The 19374-nt window shown below is 35.7% G+C and overlaps 1 protein-coding gene across 3 annotated transcripts in view; it reads left to right on the top strand.

Moving 5' to 3' along the window:
• Nucleotides 1–19374, top strand: part of TMTC2 (transmembrane O-mannosyltransferase targeting cadherins 2) — a 243499-nt gene that overhangs the window by 213859 nt on the left and 10266 nt on the right. For all 3 annotated transcript variants that reach the window (XM_053977222.1, XM_053977225.1, XM_053977227.1), the window contains one exon: nt 4986–5049. In XM_053977222.1, the coding sequence (XP_053833197.1) occupies nt 4986–5049 (64 nt within the window). The remainder of the gene's footprint in view (nt 1–4985; nt 5050–19374) is intronic.

Raw genomic sequence — 19374 nt, 5'->3', positions numbered from 1 at the left:
ATGCATATTCATTCATTGTAACAGAGTACCTACAAATCCACCAGGAGTCTGGCTCTTCAGAAGCAGATGATTTTTAGATGATCTTTAGAACAATTGAGGGCTGAGGTGATTCCAAGAGGAAAACAGATACCAAGACACAAAGGAGGATGGAAAGAAGGGAGTACTCCAGCTGGCACAGAGTGACACTGCTAGAAGCAGAATGCTAAAGACAGTCATAAATGAAAGGCTGACATAATTTCAAGTTGGTGACCAACTGCTCTTTAGGTACTCTAGAGTGCTATAAAAACTGACTGGTAAGTGAGTAAGAATTTTGAATGAACTGCACAGCTGTGAGATAGAAAATACATTATAGAAGTTCACAGAGCATGAAAATGAAATTACTCTTGTAAGAGACATGGGATAAATTTTAAAGCCATGTTGTGGAATAGGAGACAGAAATTGATATTAATGTGGATGATGCAAGATTTCCAAAATGACTGCCAGATAATACCAGAAAATTAGATTTTTGTTTAGATTCTGATATTTTCTTTTTTTGACCAAATATTTTACACAGTGATATATTTTTTAATTAGGAAGGAATCATCTTTCCCTCCTCTCCTACTACTGTTTCCACTATTAGCCTAAGGAGTGTCACAAGACTCAGGAATATGAAGACATTTCTTGGTTTACAGCTGTTTTGGATAGAAAATAAACATACTATTCTCTCAAAATGCAATTTATTTTTCTAGTCTAGTGCTAAAATATTTTCCTTTTTTTTAAATCCCCCTACTTGCTGAGGAAAAAAAAATTAAAATGCGACCTAAATAAAAATTACCAACTTCTGAAAATTTAGAACTGGAATGCTGCAAATTAAATTTCTTTTTCTTAAATTTGCAACAGAATTGTTAACTGGATCCAAATGCAGTAGCTGTATTTATAGATAGCCTGTTCTCAGTTTAGCAGTCAGAAGAAGAATGTCTGCTCTTCCAATCAGATATTCCAACATTGCTGATTTCCTCTCTTTGTGACTAAATCTGAAGTAAAAAAAAAATTACTTAGTTCTGTTTGCAGAACTACTTTATAGTTATTAATTTTTTTTTCCTAAATGGCTTCCGTAGCAACCCATTAATGCAAGGCAAGATGATTCAAGTCATCTGTAAGAGGGGTGAGATGTGCGATGAATGCAATTAATTTCTTTGCAACAGTCTGGTAACTTTTAACTTGCATAACACTTGTCTGTAAAATTCATTTTCTCAACAAATTTGTTTTCCAGACAGCTTTCTTCAAGGGTCATGTAGCCATTTGGGTGGTTCTTAAAGCAGTATCTGGTCATGTGTTTTGTTTGTAGTATTTGCAGTGCTCTTGCTTAGAGGACTTTGAAGTCTCTCAGCCGAGCAGTGAGGCGTGTGCCCGACGCTGTTTGGTGGCTGTAGCTTCAGTGCCTGAGCCCTGTGTTAACAAGGGCTATGATTCACTTTGCTGTCCTAGACCAGATGAGCTGCCTGTGGGCAAGGGAATGATCATTTCTAGAATGAAGGGTGGCAGTGTGGTGGCACTGCCATAGTAATAAGAAACAGGAGAAGAATTTCACCTTGCCTTCCCATGAAAACAGATTTAGGAAAAAGACCTCTTTGCTTAAAAACACATTTTGTAGGAAAAATTCATTTTTCCAGGCTTTCATGAGAGGGTTGTTCTGGGAAAATCTCATGTGACATGAAGTTATGGGATGGTTTTAGGCTGTTGAAAACAGAAGTCTAGATTAGAGCAGTACCACATGGTCTTTATTTTTCAGTGATTTTCTGCAAGAGTATTTTGGCTGTCCAGAATACACTGACCAAACATGAAGTGTAATTGCTGATACAGTATCATAGGCACAACTTAACCCTATGTTATTGTCTGAACAGATTATAATAATCCTTTACTTACTATCTATGTACTTAAATATATAAGTATGTATGGCAAAGCATATAGTCTATATAGATTTTTAAAACAAAAAAGAGCAACGGTAGATGAATTGTTCATTGCAACAGAGCAGTTGATTATAAAACCTGATAATTTTGTTGTTACACAAAGAGGTGCATTAAGAAAGCCATTCTGATGAAGAAAATTTCTTTGTAGGTGTGCTGACATCTATGATTTTACTGTAAAAATCAACAGTCTGAAGCCTTGTACCAAGCAGCAGGCATGTTGAAACTAACTCTTTCTCACTCACATGTATCTAAATCACTCAGCGTTGGTGTGTTTTTCTCTTACAACAGTATATTTTCCAGTGAACAGTGAACAGTGTAAAAATCAAAATGAATGTAAACTGATTATAGCTGGGTGTAGCTTAGGTGAGAACCTAAGAGTGATGTGTCGTCAAGCACATTTTTAGGTGTCACTGTTAGTCAGCTAGATATGGGGAAATGTTCAGTCTGGAAGCTCAGGTTAAGAGATATGAGAGAATAAAAAAGTGGAAACATTTTTTCCCTTAAGACTGGATGTTAGTTGTTAGTGGGGAAAATCAGATGTTTTCAAGAACAGTTCTCATGAAAAAGTTTAGGATAGAGGTTAAAATATATATGAAATATGTATTTCATATATATTTGAAATATATATTTCACATATATGTGAAATATTCATAACTATGAAAAATACTCTCTTCTGAACCTCTCTTTGCTCCCTTTCCTTCCTCTCTGTTTTTTTATCAACATTTTATCTAACATTTTACTCTAATGTGAGTTATGTTACTTTTAATAGTGTCCTTCCATTATTTGACATTGATCCACAGCTCCTTACTGCTCAGTGGCACAGGGTTACTGCAATTTCCTACTTCTGTGCCTTTAATTTTTCTCAAAGGAAAGCTGTTTCAGGGCTTAACATAATTAATTTCTAGCTTAGATTTGCAGTGAAAATAGGAACCAGAATTCTGTAGCATCTTAGCTAAAGGAACTGTTGCTGAATGCCCAAAAAAAATAGAACTAGCATTTTTCTGACCAGGTTACTCTGTTGTGCATTCATTTCTGTAAACTGTTTTTAACAGAGAACTATATATTCAAACTGATTTCAACTTGGCAATTAATGATCCTTGTTCCAAGATGTACATGTGGCAGGAAAGCAAGCCTGCCACAGGCCTAAAGGAGCGACAGGATTTTAATGTGTTCCACACTCACATGCCAGCAACTCTTTTTGGAGGTGAAGTGTAGCATTTGTATTTGCCTCCTGGGAAAGGCACCTTGTTTGTTGTATGTTATTTCACCACTTCAGAAGTTATTTGTGTCCTGACAGTTCCATGCAAACAGGGAAAAAAAGAAAAAAAAAAAAAAAAAGCTCTGTAACATGTTTCATTTTACAGTGCCTTGCTGTAAATCCTGAAATTCCTAAGTATGAGATTCTTTTTTTTTTTTTGGCAATCGTTTCAAGTGCTACTGATGCCCAGCAGGAGTGATTCAGAAGCAGGTTGAATAAATATTTTTAGACATTCAATCATTTCTAACCACTGCAACCACTGAGTCAATGATACATGTGCAAAGTAATTTAAAACAGTTAACAGGTATAAACCAGGTTCTATTTAGCAAATTGTTAGTCATGAAGTAGTTTCAGCTTGCAAAGGAATTGCGTGAGAAACTTCAAAGGGATTATCCTTTCTCCCTTTCTCCTCCCAAGACCAATAGCTGTAAAAATATGTTGTTTGGGATTAATTGCCTATCCATTTATTATGTGGCTAACATTTAATATCTGGGTGGATAGAAAAAAAATTAGAACACAGTCTGATAACAAATCGTGTGAAGGCTCATGTAATGAACAAGGTAAAGCAAGTGCTCAGTTGATTGATACTTTTTGAACTAGTAACTGTTTACAAAAGCAGGAAAAGGAGGAAAAAAGAAATCAAACAGCCAACCCTACAGTCTTATCCTTGTTTTCTAGTATTTCCATTTTGTGTCACAGAAATGCAGCTGTAATCATATAACAAACACAAATATGCTGAAGATCTCCTGTCCTAAGTCTCCTATGAAACGACTTAACACTATGATTCATAGGAAAATAGCAAATAACTTTAGCAGAAGATAAGTAGCAGAAGACAACCTGAGAGTCCTGCAGAGATTCCTGTTCTTACAGATTTGCCATCTTTCCCTTGACATGTATGTGATCAACTGATATTCATTGGATTAGTGGCCAGAATGAATAGTCAAGGAGAAATTAAGAAGATGGAGACAAAAGGAAAAGAGAGGATTTTGAGAGAAGTGATAAAAAGGGCCTGTTGGGACAAAAACATGTTTGGATTTCTTTGGCAACATACTGCATTTTTGTTTGAAGACATTAAACTAAAAACTCAGGAGAAGAAATAAAAACTAAACTATGAGGAGCATGTAGACGCTGACAGTAGTAGTAAAGAGAAGAAAAAGTGTTGAGCTAATACTGCTTCAGGTACCCAGAAACTCATCTTATTCTCTTGGAATATGAGATTTACATTTAAATGCCTGCTCAGAATTATGTGAGTAAATGTTGAAATCAGAACTCTTTTCTGAATTAATTCCCTCAATCATGGAAACCTAGTTTTTAGAAAACTTATGTTCCCTGACTGTTTTTCCTTTTTTTACTGGAATTATAGTGGTTTTGGGAGGGAGCAAAGTAAGAAACTACATTATGTTATAATATACAGTTTTGGAATTTAAGTATGTCTAATAACAAAAAATGAGCCACATTTTCTTTTGGTGAAGACTGGTATGTCTCTGTTTTTGCCTGAGATGAGTGTTCAGCCTTCTGTATTTTTTTTTGTTATGTACTAATATCATTGCAGAACTAAAAAGAAAATGAAGTAAGCAAAGAGGATTTGTGCTAATGGACATTTTGAACTATAAGAAAACTCCTAGATTTACATATTTTGTGCATTTGTTAGGGTAATATCTTTAAAAACCAGGGAGTAGTTGTAGTGTTTCGTTTTTAGCTATGCTTCTTTAGGTATGGTTTCATTTTAACAAAAGAAAAATGAGGTGTAACTATATTGTTCTTTTCCATCCTGATAGACAAGCCAGTCTTAATGAAGAGGCTGAGAAGTATTATGAAATGGCAGCAGGATTAAGACCTAATGTAAGTACCTTCTTAATGATATCCATTACGTAAGTTGATGAATGTGCTACAGAACTGAACCCTTTGTGTTGAGGAGAACTTCTTGCTGGAGCATTTGATCTCTCAGCATGTGTTATATATGTTCTTTTAGTAGTTAATTATTGGGTAGTCAGATAAAGCTGTTCATTTGTCAAACCAATCACTGCACTTTCAAAATGCCTCAGTGAAGTGGTCTAGCCATAAGTCTTGGCTAACATACTTGGAAAAGACTTCTAGATTTACGTTTATTTATCTATGTTTAAATGTGTTAAGTTTGGAAAGCTTTTCCAATTCCATCTCTTCACTAGTAAAAGAGAATGAAAGGATATCTTGTGAGCCACAGTTTAAGGAATTTTTAATAATACCTTTATGCATTTTCATCTGTCATGAACTTCTGGCAAACATTGTTCAGCAAACATAAAGATGTTTATCTCTGATATAGTTGTATATTGGCAAAGAAATACTGTTTGAGCAGATATATGTAGGAGTAAGTGACATGCCTTTTAAGAAGGGAAGCTCATTTCCAATTTTCATTGCATCAGGAATGAAAGAAATAAAAGACTTTTTACTTACCATTTTTTTACTTTAATATTACAATTTTTTCAATTACCTGCACATTTTGAGGAAAAAAATCATGAATATAAATGGGGCAGAATTTATTTTAGATACATAACACTATTTCTATACAATAAATCAAATCTAGGAAAATCAGAAGTCTGTAGTGCCAAATTTGAGGATACAAGTCAGCAAATGCAGTTTAAAAGAAAAGGAAAAACCCAAATTTGAAAAAAAAAAAGAGACTGAAAAAAAGAGTTTTCAGACCTAAGAATCAAAAGCAACAACAAAGTATAATAAAAAAACCCATAATAACCAATAAAACCCTTATTCATATGAAATTCAGATTTTCATACTGTCTCTTAAGGATTCTCAAAAAACTACTTATTTCATTACTTCATACTTTGTGAAATAACAATAAAGACTTTGTGATTCATAATGCTTGCATAACACAAGACACTTTTGCCTTTTTTTTTCTAAGAGGATACCTTAATGTTGAAAGTATTCCCTCAGCTGTCTGCAAATTGGTATAATTTTTCTTTCTGTGCTTCATTGTATGCTCAAAATGCTTCTCAGAAACTAAGAAATAAGTTTATTGTGTATAACCCTATATAAATATGGTTATATGTGTGAGGTTTCTCAGAGAGCTTTGGAGTGACTCACAGCAAACTCATGGCAATAGTACTCTAAAGTTAGGTATTTCTGATTGTTGATAACAAGCTTTACATGTTATGACCAAAGCATCCTTTTTGAAGAATAAGATTATCAAAACAATTATTGTAGAAACTTTCTTCTAACTTTGATTAGTGTAAGTAAAAATCTAATAGGTACTGGTGTTCAGCTTTCTTCAAAAGATAATTATACTTTAATGTTCTAGGTGATAGTTTAATTTTCTAGCTAGCATGGTGTGCATATGGTTCACAACTTTTTAAGACTATTTTATTGGTGCAGAGTGGGAAACTTATATCCATTTTCACAGCCATTATCAACTTTCTGATGACTTCACAGGGGTATGTCTCAAAATGTAAACAAAACCACAAGTAGTCATACATATTTTTCTTATTAACTCTCATTTTTACCATACTAGTTTCAGACTGGGAGGTAAAAAAGCCACTTGAGGAGGCTTACTTGGCAGTAAGCAGTTTAATGCATACATAGTAAGACAGAAGCTCCCAGTCTTTTCTAAGGAAAATGGAATGAAAGTGATTGAAGAACTGTGTACTTCATGGCTGCATCTGTGCCAATAAATTAAATGTGCCTAGAACTATTCTCTAGTACTGAACCAGCTGCTTAAGAGTGTGTCCAGATATTGTCCTAGAGACTGCAGTGGCCCAGGCCAGAGTTTTGTAGAAACCATACTAACAGCCTGAAAATGCCCGCAATTGATTTTGGTATTTTGTATGTGGCCTGTGTATCCTCTCACTGTCTTACAAATATCAGCAAAATTATGTGAGTCAAGATGATAATGAAATATCCTTAAACAGAATAAGTGCTTGAAGGATCTTTGGTTGGTTGGTTTTTTTTGTATCCATCACTAATGGTCTAGAAACATTTCTTGACAGAAAATTCAAACTACTAGATGTATTCATGTAATATAATATACAGATTCCTGCCATTCCATGTATGTAAACATATACCTATCTGTATGCTTGTGTGCATCTGCTTAGCTGCTAACAGGTCTGTCCCCAAATTGCCTCTCAGTGAGAATATTGTGACACCGTTGAAGTCTCATTCTGTGCAATGGATCAACCTTGTTACTAATATAATTAAGTGCTCAAAGGGTCTGTTTAACAAGTGTCTTTCTTCTTCTGGTGCTTTAAACAATACTGTTTGATATGAGTGAATTTTGGAGCAGCATCCCAAGTAAACTGGCACTCTGCTTCTTTTCAGTATGACTTTTTTTCTTTGGTTCCCCAGCCACTTGGCCAGATCCCAAGTTGAAGATCCATTTCTTTGTTATCAACTGCAGCACTCTGTTGTTTTCCCTGGCTCTGGGCAGCTCCAGCGCCTATTGGCACCGCCTCCCTCTGGAGACCTGGTTTGCCGTTTGCTCCCGGGTGCCGCTTCCGGGCGCACCAGTCGGGGCTCGCCAGGTTCTGTCGCCCACATAAGGGCACGAAGCAAAGAGGGAAGGAATTGTCCAAATCACCCATGAGGGAAGCGGGAAGGTTTTAATGGCCGTGGAGAGCTGTGGCGGAGGGGCCGCGACCCGGACTTCCAGCGCCCACATGGAGGAAATGGCGCCCAGGACCTGGGAGGTGCAGGGTTTTATCAGGGGCGTGGCAAGGGGAGCAGGAGGCCCCCCTGCGCAATGGGGACAGGCACCGTGGCGATGACGTGGACCACGGCAACCAACAGGGATGCGGCAGGGGCGGACACAGGGCGAACGGGGTCACGGGGTCAGGGTGACAGACACAGAATTCTCAGGACAGGACAGGGAGTGGTTACAGGAGTGGTGGGGGGAAGGTCCAACGGCAGGCAGCCTGGAGCAAAACACCGCGGGCAGAGGGAAACATGGGGGGTGCAAGGGGGTACACAGAACTCGGCTAGCTAACATAGATTAGAACCCCTAATCTAAACCCAAACCCGGGATGCAACAATCAACTTCTTTCTTTCACTGTGCCAAGACAATTAAATTATCACTTATTATTTAGAATAACTTTAGACCAATGCCTGGCTCCTGAGAGATTTTCATCTAGCACAGCCTGAAACAGAACACAGATTTCCACTCTCTTGTATCTATTTCTTTACAAATATAATATATTGTATAATATCTCTAATAACGCTACTATAAAATACAGTCCTTAATAGCAGTAAGAGATTTTAGTAATACTGTAAACATAGTCTTTTACTGATAGTTAGTGAATTTTTTATGCTCATTTAGCTATCATGACACAGTTTTCTTCTCAGCATTCTATCTTCCTTTTGCATCCCTTTCTTTGGTTTCTCAACTATTCTTGTTGCTTTTGGAATGAAGCAATACTCTATGCACAATAATTCCTCATCTTCTCCCTAATGTATAAGCCCTTTGGGTCCAGAAACTGCTCTGCTGAGCTTTTCTGCACCCATGTCCAGTTTAAATGGCCACCTGATTTACTACTTTCAGAGATACTTAACTGGCTATTTTAGTGCTTTTTCCAGACAGCAGTCTCCATTCTTGCATTTGTCTCCTAGACAAGCCCTTTTATTTCAGTGTCTCAGAATGGGAGAACAACAGTGAGCACCAATATGCCTGCATGTCTGAGTCACATTCTCATTCAACTAATCCATTTTTAGAAAAGTTGTGACTAAGGCAGCTAAAAACATTGCCAGAAACACAGTATTCAGTTACAGAAAATGTAACTTCTCTGAAACTTGCAGGCTATTGTTTTTAAGAAAGCAAGCATAAAAGGATTTTATTTTTGCAATATTGGGGATGATTCATTAATCACTGAACTAATTGTGAGAGGTCTGAGAATACATTTTTTTTTTCATTACAAGTCTTATTACAATGAATTAAGTATTTGCAAAAAAAACATAGTAAAGGAACGACTGAATACAGCAAAGGTGTGTTAAAATGTATAGCCACATCTTGAATGCCATCCTTGCTTTTGGATACACATTCTGTCTGCAGATGGTGAAAGAATTAAAACACTGATACAATAGCTGCGCCAGCTGAAAAGGAGCTTGGGTGCAAATTAAAAACAAGTCTGGCTGTATTAGTGTTTGAGACATAGACCTAGCTGTTTTCTTAATAATGTTCACAATTGGCCTTATTTACAGTAGATGGGGATTTATCCTCCATGAAAGTAATTTCCAGAGAAATTTCAGAAGAACAGTATTTTCTGTAGAACACACTGCTGCTTTGAAGATGGGAGCAATTTGTCTTTACTGAAGAAGCAAGCCTTCTCAAGCTGTGTCTATTTTAGCTTTCAGAGAGTCAACTTCCGCTGGACAGCCAAGGGGTAGAAAGCAATCGAGGAAGCAGTTCATAAAACAAACCTACTTTTATTTGCAATCAGTTATTTCTTACAGGACTCTTTTCTTCCTTCAACTCTGTAGGTAACCTACAGAGATTAGCCTCCCTAGCCCCTTGATTATTATGAATGCTTTCCAAAACATATGTTACTGCATTGTGTGTTGTACCATGATCAAAACAAAATCATTTTAGAGCCTTCTCAGTGAGAAACACATGTGTTTGTTCTAGCAGTGTTGGCTTGAGTGTACATTAATGACATTAGTCCAATATTAATAAATTCAGTTGCATGAAGAAATGAAACCAAAAATTTCTTGGGCATTTATACAGTAATTAGTGTGAGTATTGCTGAAGAAAAGCTGTATTCAGAGATGATTTCTGTGTGCTCTACATATTGTAATCTTCACAAACCAGGAAATTGTTTTAACAAGTTGTTAGGCACTTTAAAATATGAGCTTTAAGCTTGCTTTGTTGTGGAAAAAGTCACTCATCCGGAAACTTTAAATTGCCATTCTTTACAAGAGTGTGAGATACCAACTTAAGCTTCAGCCTTTGTTCAACTTTTAAGATATCATTTGTGTAATAGAGCTGTGTTTCTAATTTTTTAAGTCTGAGCCTGAAGCTCAGACTTTAAAAAGCTGCTCTAGAACCCCCACATATGGCCAATGGCTTTTGAGAAGAAAGGGCACTTTGAAGTGTGACCTCAAGAGTATTAAATGAAAGAGAGCTCACCAGAGCCTTAAGACTTTGAGCCACCACCTTGAGCTGATTGGCTTAGGAGCATTCCTCAAGGAGGTGTCATGACCTGTAAGTCACTACCATCCCAACCACATATTAGTGCTGCCTGCAATCTGGAGCTCATGACAGCTTTAAGCCCCATGTCATCAACACATTGTCAGATTCAGCTGTTTCCACTCTACCACTTCAAAAGGGCTTGATTAAATGTCTTACTGTAACAACATACATAAAGACACACACACAGAGTGAGGGGGAAAGGAGAAATGTACCTATAAGCAAAATAAATACAATTTCCACTAGATGATTTAATCATGATGTGGGGGACGAAACTATTTTTTGAATTGAAGGGCTTATGTAATCAGTTAACACAATATCATATTAAAAAGCAGTTTCTACAAGTGCTTCTTTAATCTTTTTTCCCGATGCTGGAGTACAGATTTCATGCCAAGGGCTTCAGGCTTGCAATAAGCTCTACCTCAAGCTGTCTAACTGGTGAAAAAATAATGCTAGTGATTTCTACATAATTGACTGTAATTTCATAGGCACCTTAGAGATAACATGCTTTCACTGCCTTCTTAAGAAAGTGTTCATAATTCATGGGGTTTATTCATGGCAGGAGTTCTAAAAGAAAATACTTCCACTAGTAAATACATCTTTAAAAAATAAAGTAAATGTAGCATTTTTGTCTTGAAACATCTGTAATCAAGATCTACTTTATTATATATTTTTTCCTTCAATGTTTCTGTGCCAAATTTTCCTATGATTTTCTCATGAACATTCAGTAATTGCTTCACGTAGCTTTATCGGATTTGGAGTAATTTTGAGGGGAAAAGCCTAAATGTATATTGCCAGCTTTGTTAAGGAGATGTCCTGTTATTGCCAGGGAGAATTTTCATAAACTTTTTTAAGAGCTTATGCTATGTTAAATCTACTGATTATGGCAATAGTGGATGGTTTAACAGCAATTCTTGCATTGTCTGCCGCTGATCCTCAGTTGACAGAAAAACTGGCTACACTGGATCCAATGTCACAGCCACACTGCTCCAGGGATACAGCAGATCCCTTATCAGCAATGTATCTCCTGCTGCTCCTGCAGCTCTTTTGAGCAGGTCTACCTAGTCCTTGTTATTCAAATGCAGCTGGAGTGCCTTGCCATCCATACTCCTGGTTTCTGGAGCATAGTACAAATAAAGCTGACATAACTCCCTAGAGAAACAGTATATGTATGGTTTTAACACTATGTATTATTGTCAGTAAAACACGACAATTTATAGCTGCAAATCCTTGTTTTAAAATGTTGTTCTGCCTGTTTACTTCTTTATTCAAAATAATGAACACCTGGTAATATTTTAGCTTTATCTACTGGTGCTATGGCATGACCATAGAGCTGTATTTTTAAGTACTTAACATCCAGCAGATCCATCTGTTCAGTTGTCTGCCTGTACTGAAAGTGGAGCAGAAGGAGCTTCTGTTGACTGCCCATGTGCCCTCGGAGATGCTCCCAGCTTCTCCTGCCCTGTGTCAGGGCTGCACATCTTCCTACTCCCAGCACCAGTTGCTGCTAAGCCTCGCATTGTTTAAGGCTTCCTCTCAAGTGTGCCAAACTTTCTGCCTCAGTAATATGAATGGCTGTGGATTCCTTCCAGCCCAGCAGGGCTCTTGGCCTCCTGAAAATGCCTCCTTTCTTTGTCCCTGTTGAAGGTGTGAGGAAAAAGAAAACTTCCCAGGACCCAGTCCTTCCTCTCTTCCTGCTAAAGACTGAACCAATTGTTACAGGGCATGTAGGACTTTCAGGCACTAAAACAGGTACTAAAACAGGCTTCCTAATAAGAAGAATAGGCGTGACTGATGAGAACTGTATTTCCAGATAACATGTTTTTAGTAGTTTGAATTCAAACAGATACAGGGGTGAGATGCTTAGGTAAGGATCAGCTCCACTGGGAGACATAGTGGAACATCCTTATTGAAAAGAGGGCATCATTCTCTGATCTTAAAAGTTTAAGAGAGCCCTTTCTTGGTTACTGTAAATTGATTAGACTGTCTCTGTTGAAACACCATGAAAAAATGACTCTGAGATTTGATATCAGAATACCTGTGACATTTTTCAGTCTGCAAAGTTCAAGGGTGACCTAGCTTAAAGGCTGTACAGAATGGAAAAATTCAAGAAAATTAAGTGAATGCAAGATTCCCTTCATTTCAGGTATAAAGACTCTTCACTATTTGCACAGAAATAGCAGTATTTCCCTGTGTGAAGAGTTTATCCATGCACAAAGTCTCTGCTCCTCCTGAGCTTTGTAAAATCTTATTAGTCCCCAGCTCAATTTTCTTTTGTTGTGGTTTTGCTTCACTCCTTCTTGTCTGGGGCTAAGTCCAAGGCAGATACATTATTTACATCCAGCTATTTGGTAAAAACATTGTTTATTCTTTTGAACAGAACTGTTTCTTTCTGTATTTGCAATTATATTTGTTCACAGCCCTCCAAAATATTTTTATTACACATTGAGGGGGGTTGTTGTGCACAATTGTCAGCTTCAAGACAGGCTTCTGTGTTGGTCTGAATCTTAAAGTATTCCTACTTCAGCAGAGATTAGTGTCTCCCACCTTAAAAAAAATACAACAGAAGAAACAAGAAGCCTCACGTACTGTTTTCCATCCCTGTGATCTCCATCAAGGGAGAAAGAAAGAATACAGGCTATTAGAATGGGGATATTTACCTGTACCTGAAATACAATATCAGAATGAGTTATATAATTTGAAAACCAGTTTACTCAGCTGTGGAAAACACTGAATTTCCTTTGGGAAATACATGAGAATATTTATTGTTTTACCCCAGAAAATCATACATGTGTTTTCTCCTGCATTGTAGCAGCTCTGTAAAAGCAAAGATTGAATGTGCTTTTGGGCAATTATAGAATACTTAAATCTAGTTCTCAATATTGCGATCCATCTTTGTGTAAGTTGCAGAGGAACAAGCTGGAAATCCTGTCATTACAGTTCTCATCTTCACTTTTGTGAGAGTTAGGTTATGGGGAGTTGATTTGTACTCTCTTGATTATACAAGCAGTTAAACACACAAATGTCTAAGATCAATTGGTTTGGTCAGTGTAATTTGTGAGCTTTGAAATTGAATTAAAATGTGTTTAAGATGCTGTTTATTTCCCATCTAGAATAATTTGTTGTACATTGATATTCTAATCAATACAGAGCTATTTTGTCTGTGCAAGTTCTAAATGACTGAAATGAAAATACATTCATTCAAGTTTCTTCTGCTTATACAGATTGGAATACCACCACTGATTTGTTTAAAGTTGCTTCTCTTTCTCCTGCATATGTGAGATAAATTGGACTCTGTATGTTCTGATCTCATGTGGAAGCATGCAAGAACCTATGAGCTGTCCTTAGCTTAAAATTTTCCCAGCAGTAAGGTGCATACCCAGAAACAGTCGGCAAAGTAAGCCAGAAATTAATTGTTATGGTAATTCAGAGTGTTTTTAATTTCATTTTTAGCTATAAAAATGTTTACAAATTTCCCATAAATATTAGTCCTTCTACAGTCTAATTATTGATGTAATGTATTTTCCAAGTCATTCAACTTCATGAACAGTGAAATGTATAGACATGCTTTTATTAAAAGGGAAAAATAAATGTTGCAAATAAGCATCTGTATACTAACTCCCCTTTTCTAATTTATTTAATCTTTAGAATCCATAAATAATCAGTTACTCTTACCAAGAACTGTTGAAACAGTAATTTTGTGCTAAGCATGTAGTCTGGGAGAAAGAAACTGTCTGATAATTCATATGCTATTTACTTAGCACATAGGTCATACCAGGTTTTCAGTGTGTCTGATGGCAATACCTTTTGAGCTTGCTAATAAAGTCTTTTCTTCACAGTAGAAAAAAAAAAAAAAGGTACCCCAGGGTACTTTGGTTAATGCAACCATTTTCCATTCTAGGCTCTGTTGCTCACAGGTTCAAAATGTTATGTGACTAAATCTCCAAAAAAGAAAAAGACCATATTTTCACAAAAATCATACATGTTTATTTTTTGTTTAGTGTGTTTCTCAAGAAGTTAATCAGAGAAGTATTAATTTATAGATTCTGTTATCTCTCTGAACACCTACCCACGTTCTTCCAGTATTATTAGGTGATGTAGTCCTTAAATAGATCATAAATTCTCCAACGTGAAGGCATTCTCATAACAAGTAATGCTTGAGCTATTTCATTGTCAAGACTTTGATTCAGAAATTTCATACAATTGCACCTCAGTTAACTTGAATGGAAATCTCACATTATTTTTAATATGTAATTTCATTATGCCAATCTTAATCTCATGAAGTCTTTATCTCATGTTCTGTCCACCATCAAAAGTGCTTGAAGAAAGAAAATTATGTAAAGTCAGCTATGCCTGTCCCTTGGAGTGCAGATTTGTTTCATCTAGCATTTTAGTGTTTTTCTTCTACATCTTAGTAGGCTGATATTCTTTATTTCCTGTCCTTACTCTTAAAGAATAAAAAAACTATACAATGTTTGTGTTTGTACTCAACTGTGATGTTCATTTACTGAATGATTTGAAAACTAGGTTTTTGAAATTAATTAATTTCGTTTCCTAATTAATATTTTCCTAACTAATATTTAGTTTGTTTCCTAACTAAATAGTCTAGATTTGTACTATTGAGTTAAATAAAACAAATCATTATGCTTTGAGATGATGAGAGGTAGTAGTTTGTGAAGATGCAGTCTCCTGAAATTGTGGAATTGAAAATGGTGTATCATGGATAGATTTATGCACTTGATTGTGATTTACAGTCTGATAGTAATCTAGAAGGGGATACTGTGCTTCCTACATCAGTTCCTGGAGAGAGCAAGATTGCCTTTGCCTGGTAAATTTGCCCTTGGTGTAAATCAGAAATAAAGTGTCATGAAATAGAAAACTCGCACCCATAGATTAGTATTTCAGAAATTAAACCATATCTTTGAACTCAATTAAAAGAGAATCCAGCAAGGCTTTTCCTAATAGAGTGTTCTAGTGCTGATTCTAGAAACAATGCAAGGAATTTATCACGCAATTAGAACTCATAAGAATGTGAGTTTAATGCCCATTAAATAAACCCAGCAACTATACATTCTCAATAGGATGTTCCAGAATAAATAACTTCTAATTTTCTTCCTAATCTGTAGTTCTGATGTATTTCTCAATTGAGGAATGATTTTTAGTTGTGTATTGACATATCCTACTAGATTTTTTTTCCCACCACAAGTTCTGGAGTAAGTTGCTTTCTCACAAGATGGTTTTGCTGCAAGTGGTCTTCTCCCCCACCCTCCCACACCTTTGGGTTGAATGTAATTTGTAATTTTGTGTAGAGAGGAGAAATGCCCTGTATTGAGGCCAGTTTTGGTCTGAGATCTGCCTGAAAAGAACTGTACATTTGCAGACCGCTAGGAAGATACATTATTTACATCCAGCTATTTGGTAAAAACATTGTTTATTCTTTTGAACAGAACTGTTTCTTTCTGTATTTGCAATTATATTTGTTCACAGCCCTCCAAAATATTTTTTATTACACATTGAGGGGGGTGTCTGTATGAAGTAATTTGCTTTGAATTTTTTTTTAAAAGTAACTTTAGTATTGGTTTCAACATATTTTTGCCTCAAAAAGTTAGTCCAGAGATCAGATGACTGCAAATGAGAAGGTGCAGTGGGGAGGGGATGGAGCATTGCTTGTTTCCCCCAAGAACAGTCCCTTTTTGAGACTGTCTGAACCCCACTGTTTATTGGTTACCTCTTCATTTTGCATTCACATGATTCTATTTACCACAGTTAGTGTTACTGGAGAGCAAATGTGTAATCTGTTGTACCTACTCTACTGAAATGTCTCCCATACAATGAACAGCTTTATTATTAGGCTAAGGAAGTTTTACTAATTCTTCAGGTGTTCCAGTAAGGATTGTCTTCCTTAACAATAAATAACTTTAATCTGACATTAAGGTTTGTAACAGTGCCAGTTGCCTCAACATCTGGTTCCCTCAAGCTCATTGCAAACAATTACAGCATGAAAGAAAATATAAACTTCTTCCAATAAAACAGCAACAGTAAATAAAATCCACAATAAAACCCCTAGAATAAATTCCATAGGAAGATTTACTGTATGTCTCTTAGATTCTATGGATGTGAACGATTAATATATTTATGGGGGAGTTATTTGGTGGAGTTTTATTGCAACTCAGTAGTTCTGCTTCATTTTTTCACATTCTGACTGCATTTAAATGCACTTAAAATGATCAGACATTTTCTGTCCTTTTTGAAAGATCCATGATCCTTCATTAATTCTGTTTGGAAAATTCTATTCAGATAGCTGCATTGCTAGAGTTTTTTTGCTGACTAGTTCACAAGTTGAATGTTTAACCCATAATAGAGGAAGAAAATGCTCTCTGAACAGAGATTATGGAAATTGCACAGGAGACAAACTTTTTGGTTTGGGTGGGAAAATGAGCTTGAACAGAAAGTTCACTAGTAGAACCCTAAGTTAATTTCTGTGGGTTCCTGTGGTGTTCATATAGAATGAGTGATAGGTGTAGTAAAAATCAAGGCAAAATAATCTGAGTCATCAACTACAAAATTGCTTAGCAATTCTACTGGCTTCAGACTATACTTTGCCCCAGCCATAGAGGGCTTTTTTCTGGTCCAGTTTGGAGCAAGCATCTGGTTTCACTGAATAATTTCTAACACTGAATTTCAGAGGCAGGAATTGAACTTTGATTTCTTGGTGCTAGTCTTGCAAATATTAATTGTCCTCTTGTACCTTTACAAGTAACTAATTTAACACTTTTACAAAAGGAAAATATTATTCAAATTGTTGCTTCATGTGTCCATTTCTTAAATCTTTAATTTGACAAATACAGAAAACTTCTGTTTGATAAACAGCATTTGTCAGCATATGCTGCATCAAGTGCAATCTTTCAGAGTAGAATGTGTTATCTACCACTGAACATATCTTGCTGTTACTGATATTAATTGCTGTAAACATATGTGTCACCATTCAGATGTGGTAAATAAAGCTACCCTAGCTGCAAGTGATTTTATTTTTTTAGAAGTTGCAACCTTATAAAAGACTACTGAGCAATTAATGGTCTTACTATTAATGATCAAAAGACTAAATTTTAGAAACTGCACCCCTGAAATCTTTAAACTGTAAGAATAAAAATTAAATCTGTGCACTTATTGTGGAAGTTAATAATTTTAATATGTACTGTTCATTTAATTGCTAAATACTGTACAGGGGACACATGCAAGTTACTGGCTGCCAAAAAGTAAGGCATGAATTTTTATCAATTACACAGAACACTGTAACTCAGCATTTTGCAAAGGACCTCCAGTACATGCCTCTCTTCTCAGCTGCTTTCATAATTCTGTGCATAAAAATCAAAATCAAGACAAGTTTGGGCATAAGTTTATCGCATTAGGTAAAAAGCATGGAAGTGATAGGAGCCAGATGAAAAGGAACAAAGAAAAGAAAAATATGCAATGCCTCAGAGACTCCTAGCATTTTCTTTTCTGTAATGCTCTAAGACCACTCTCTGTCTGTGGGCTGTCTTAATAATGATTGTGCATGATGGAAGCCTTAAAAAAATTAACAAGATTATTATTCTTTGTGCTCAGAGCAGGTATGTCAAGTTACATAATGGTTTATACAACGAGCCTGAAAACAATGCCTTTTGACTATAAATACCTAAATAGTTTGAGAAAACATACAGTTATACCAATATTAATCTGGTTCTCAAGCATTTAATTCAGTTGTCAGTCAAAGGTGCAAAGGCTTGTTAGAAATTTAATGTTTAACTGAACATTTGGGTTGAAATATTGAAAATCTCATTATATTGAGATTCCCCTAACAAGAACTTAGTTAAATTTTCAAGGTTAGAAATCAACATTACTTCTTTTTGAAACTGCAGTTGTTGTCTAGTCTACTCAAAACCAGAAACTCTAATGCAATATGCCTGTTACAAGCATCTTGGAAAAGCTTACAAACTTCTCTGTGTACTGATGTATTTGATGAGTATCTGGGCAGAAGTAAATGGATAATGCATTCAGTCTCAGCAGACATTTTTATTTTCTAATGACATTTTATTTGATTGGAAAAATGAACATGTTTTAATGCTAATAGTGTGAGTATAATTGTGATTAAAAACTCTGATGATCTCTGCATTAGACTTTTCTCTGAAGATTAGCCAGTTTCGATTGTGTTAATATGGACAGCTATTCTAATCAGCCCTGCATGTGAGCTGCTGGGGTGAAGCATGTTAATTTTTTTTAAGATTTTACATTTCTTTTAAATGAACGTCTTTAGGCAACAACACAAAGCCCTTTGCTTTTCTGTTTTCCAAGGTTTAGAAAGAAAATGCAGGTAAAATATATTTACTCACAAATTGATTTTCATTTTAATAAGCTTACTTTGTATTTATAGGACAAAATTCTGTTAGTGAAAGATTTTGAGCAATTTCTATTTGTCATTATCATAGTACAGATGACATTTCTGTTCACCAGGTTTTTCATTTGCTTGAAGTACAGAATTCCTACTTAGTCTGCAGCATATTTGTATTGGATAAGGTAAATAAGTTGTTAAGTGTTTATAACATAATCATAACTATATATTAAAATCATCAAATTGCAGGCAGTTGGGTTTCTATAAACAAAAGTTAAGTAATTTGGGATTTCTTTGTTTTAAGAGGAATCTTAAAGTGTGAGGAAAACTGAATAAGATTATCCTGTCCTATACTGATGACAATATTTAAGCTGTAAAGCAAAGAAGTTTAATTAGAAACACTTTGTGGTCTGGAAAATGTTATTTTTTTTATTTTTTTAATACAACCATAATATGAAATGCTCATAACGTATGTTCCTTTCTAGCTTTTATTGTGGTAACACAAGTATGTTATCTAAAAATGTCCATCACAGTTTCCATATAAACTGAGTGATTACCAGGAGACTTCTTAAGCATAAACCAAAGCAGTTGATGCATGACCATTGGTAAAAAATGTCTAGATACACATAAATTACAA

Source organism: Vidua macroura, chromosome 5 (assembly GCF_024509145.1).
Source record: "Vidua macroura isolate BioBank_ID:100142 chromosome 5, ASM2450914v1, whole genome shotgun sequence".
Classification (NCBI taxonomy): domain Eukaryota; kingdom Metazoa; phylum Chordata; class Aves; order Passeriformes; family Viduidae; genus Vidua; species Vidua macroura.
This window is presented reverse-complemented; position numbering and strand designations above follow the sequence as displayed.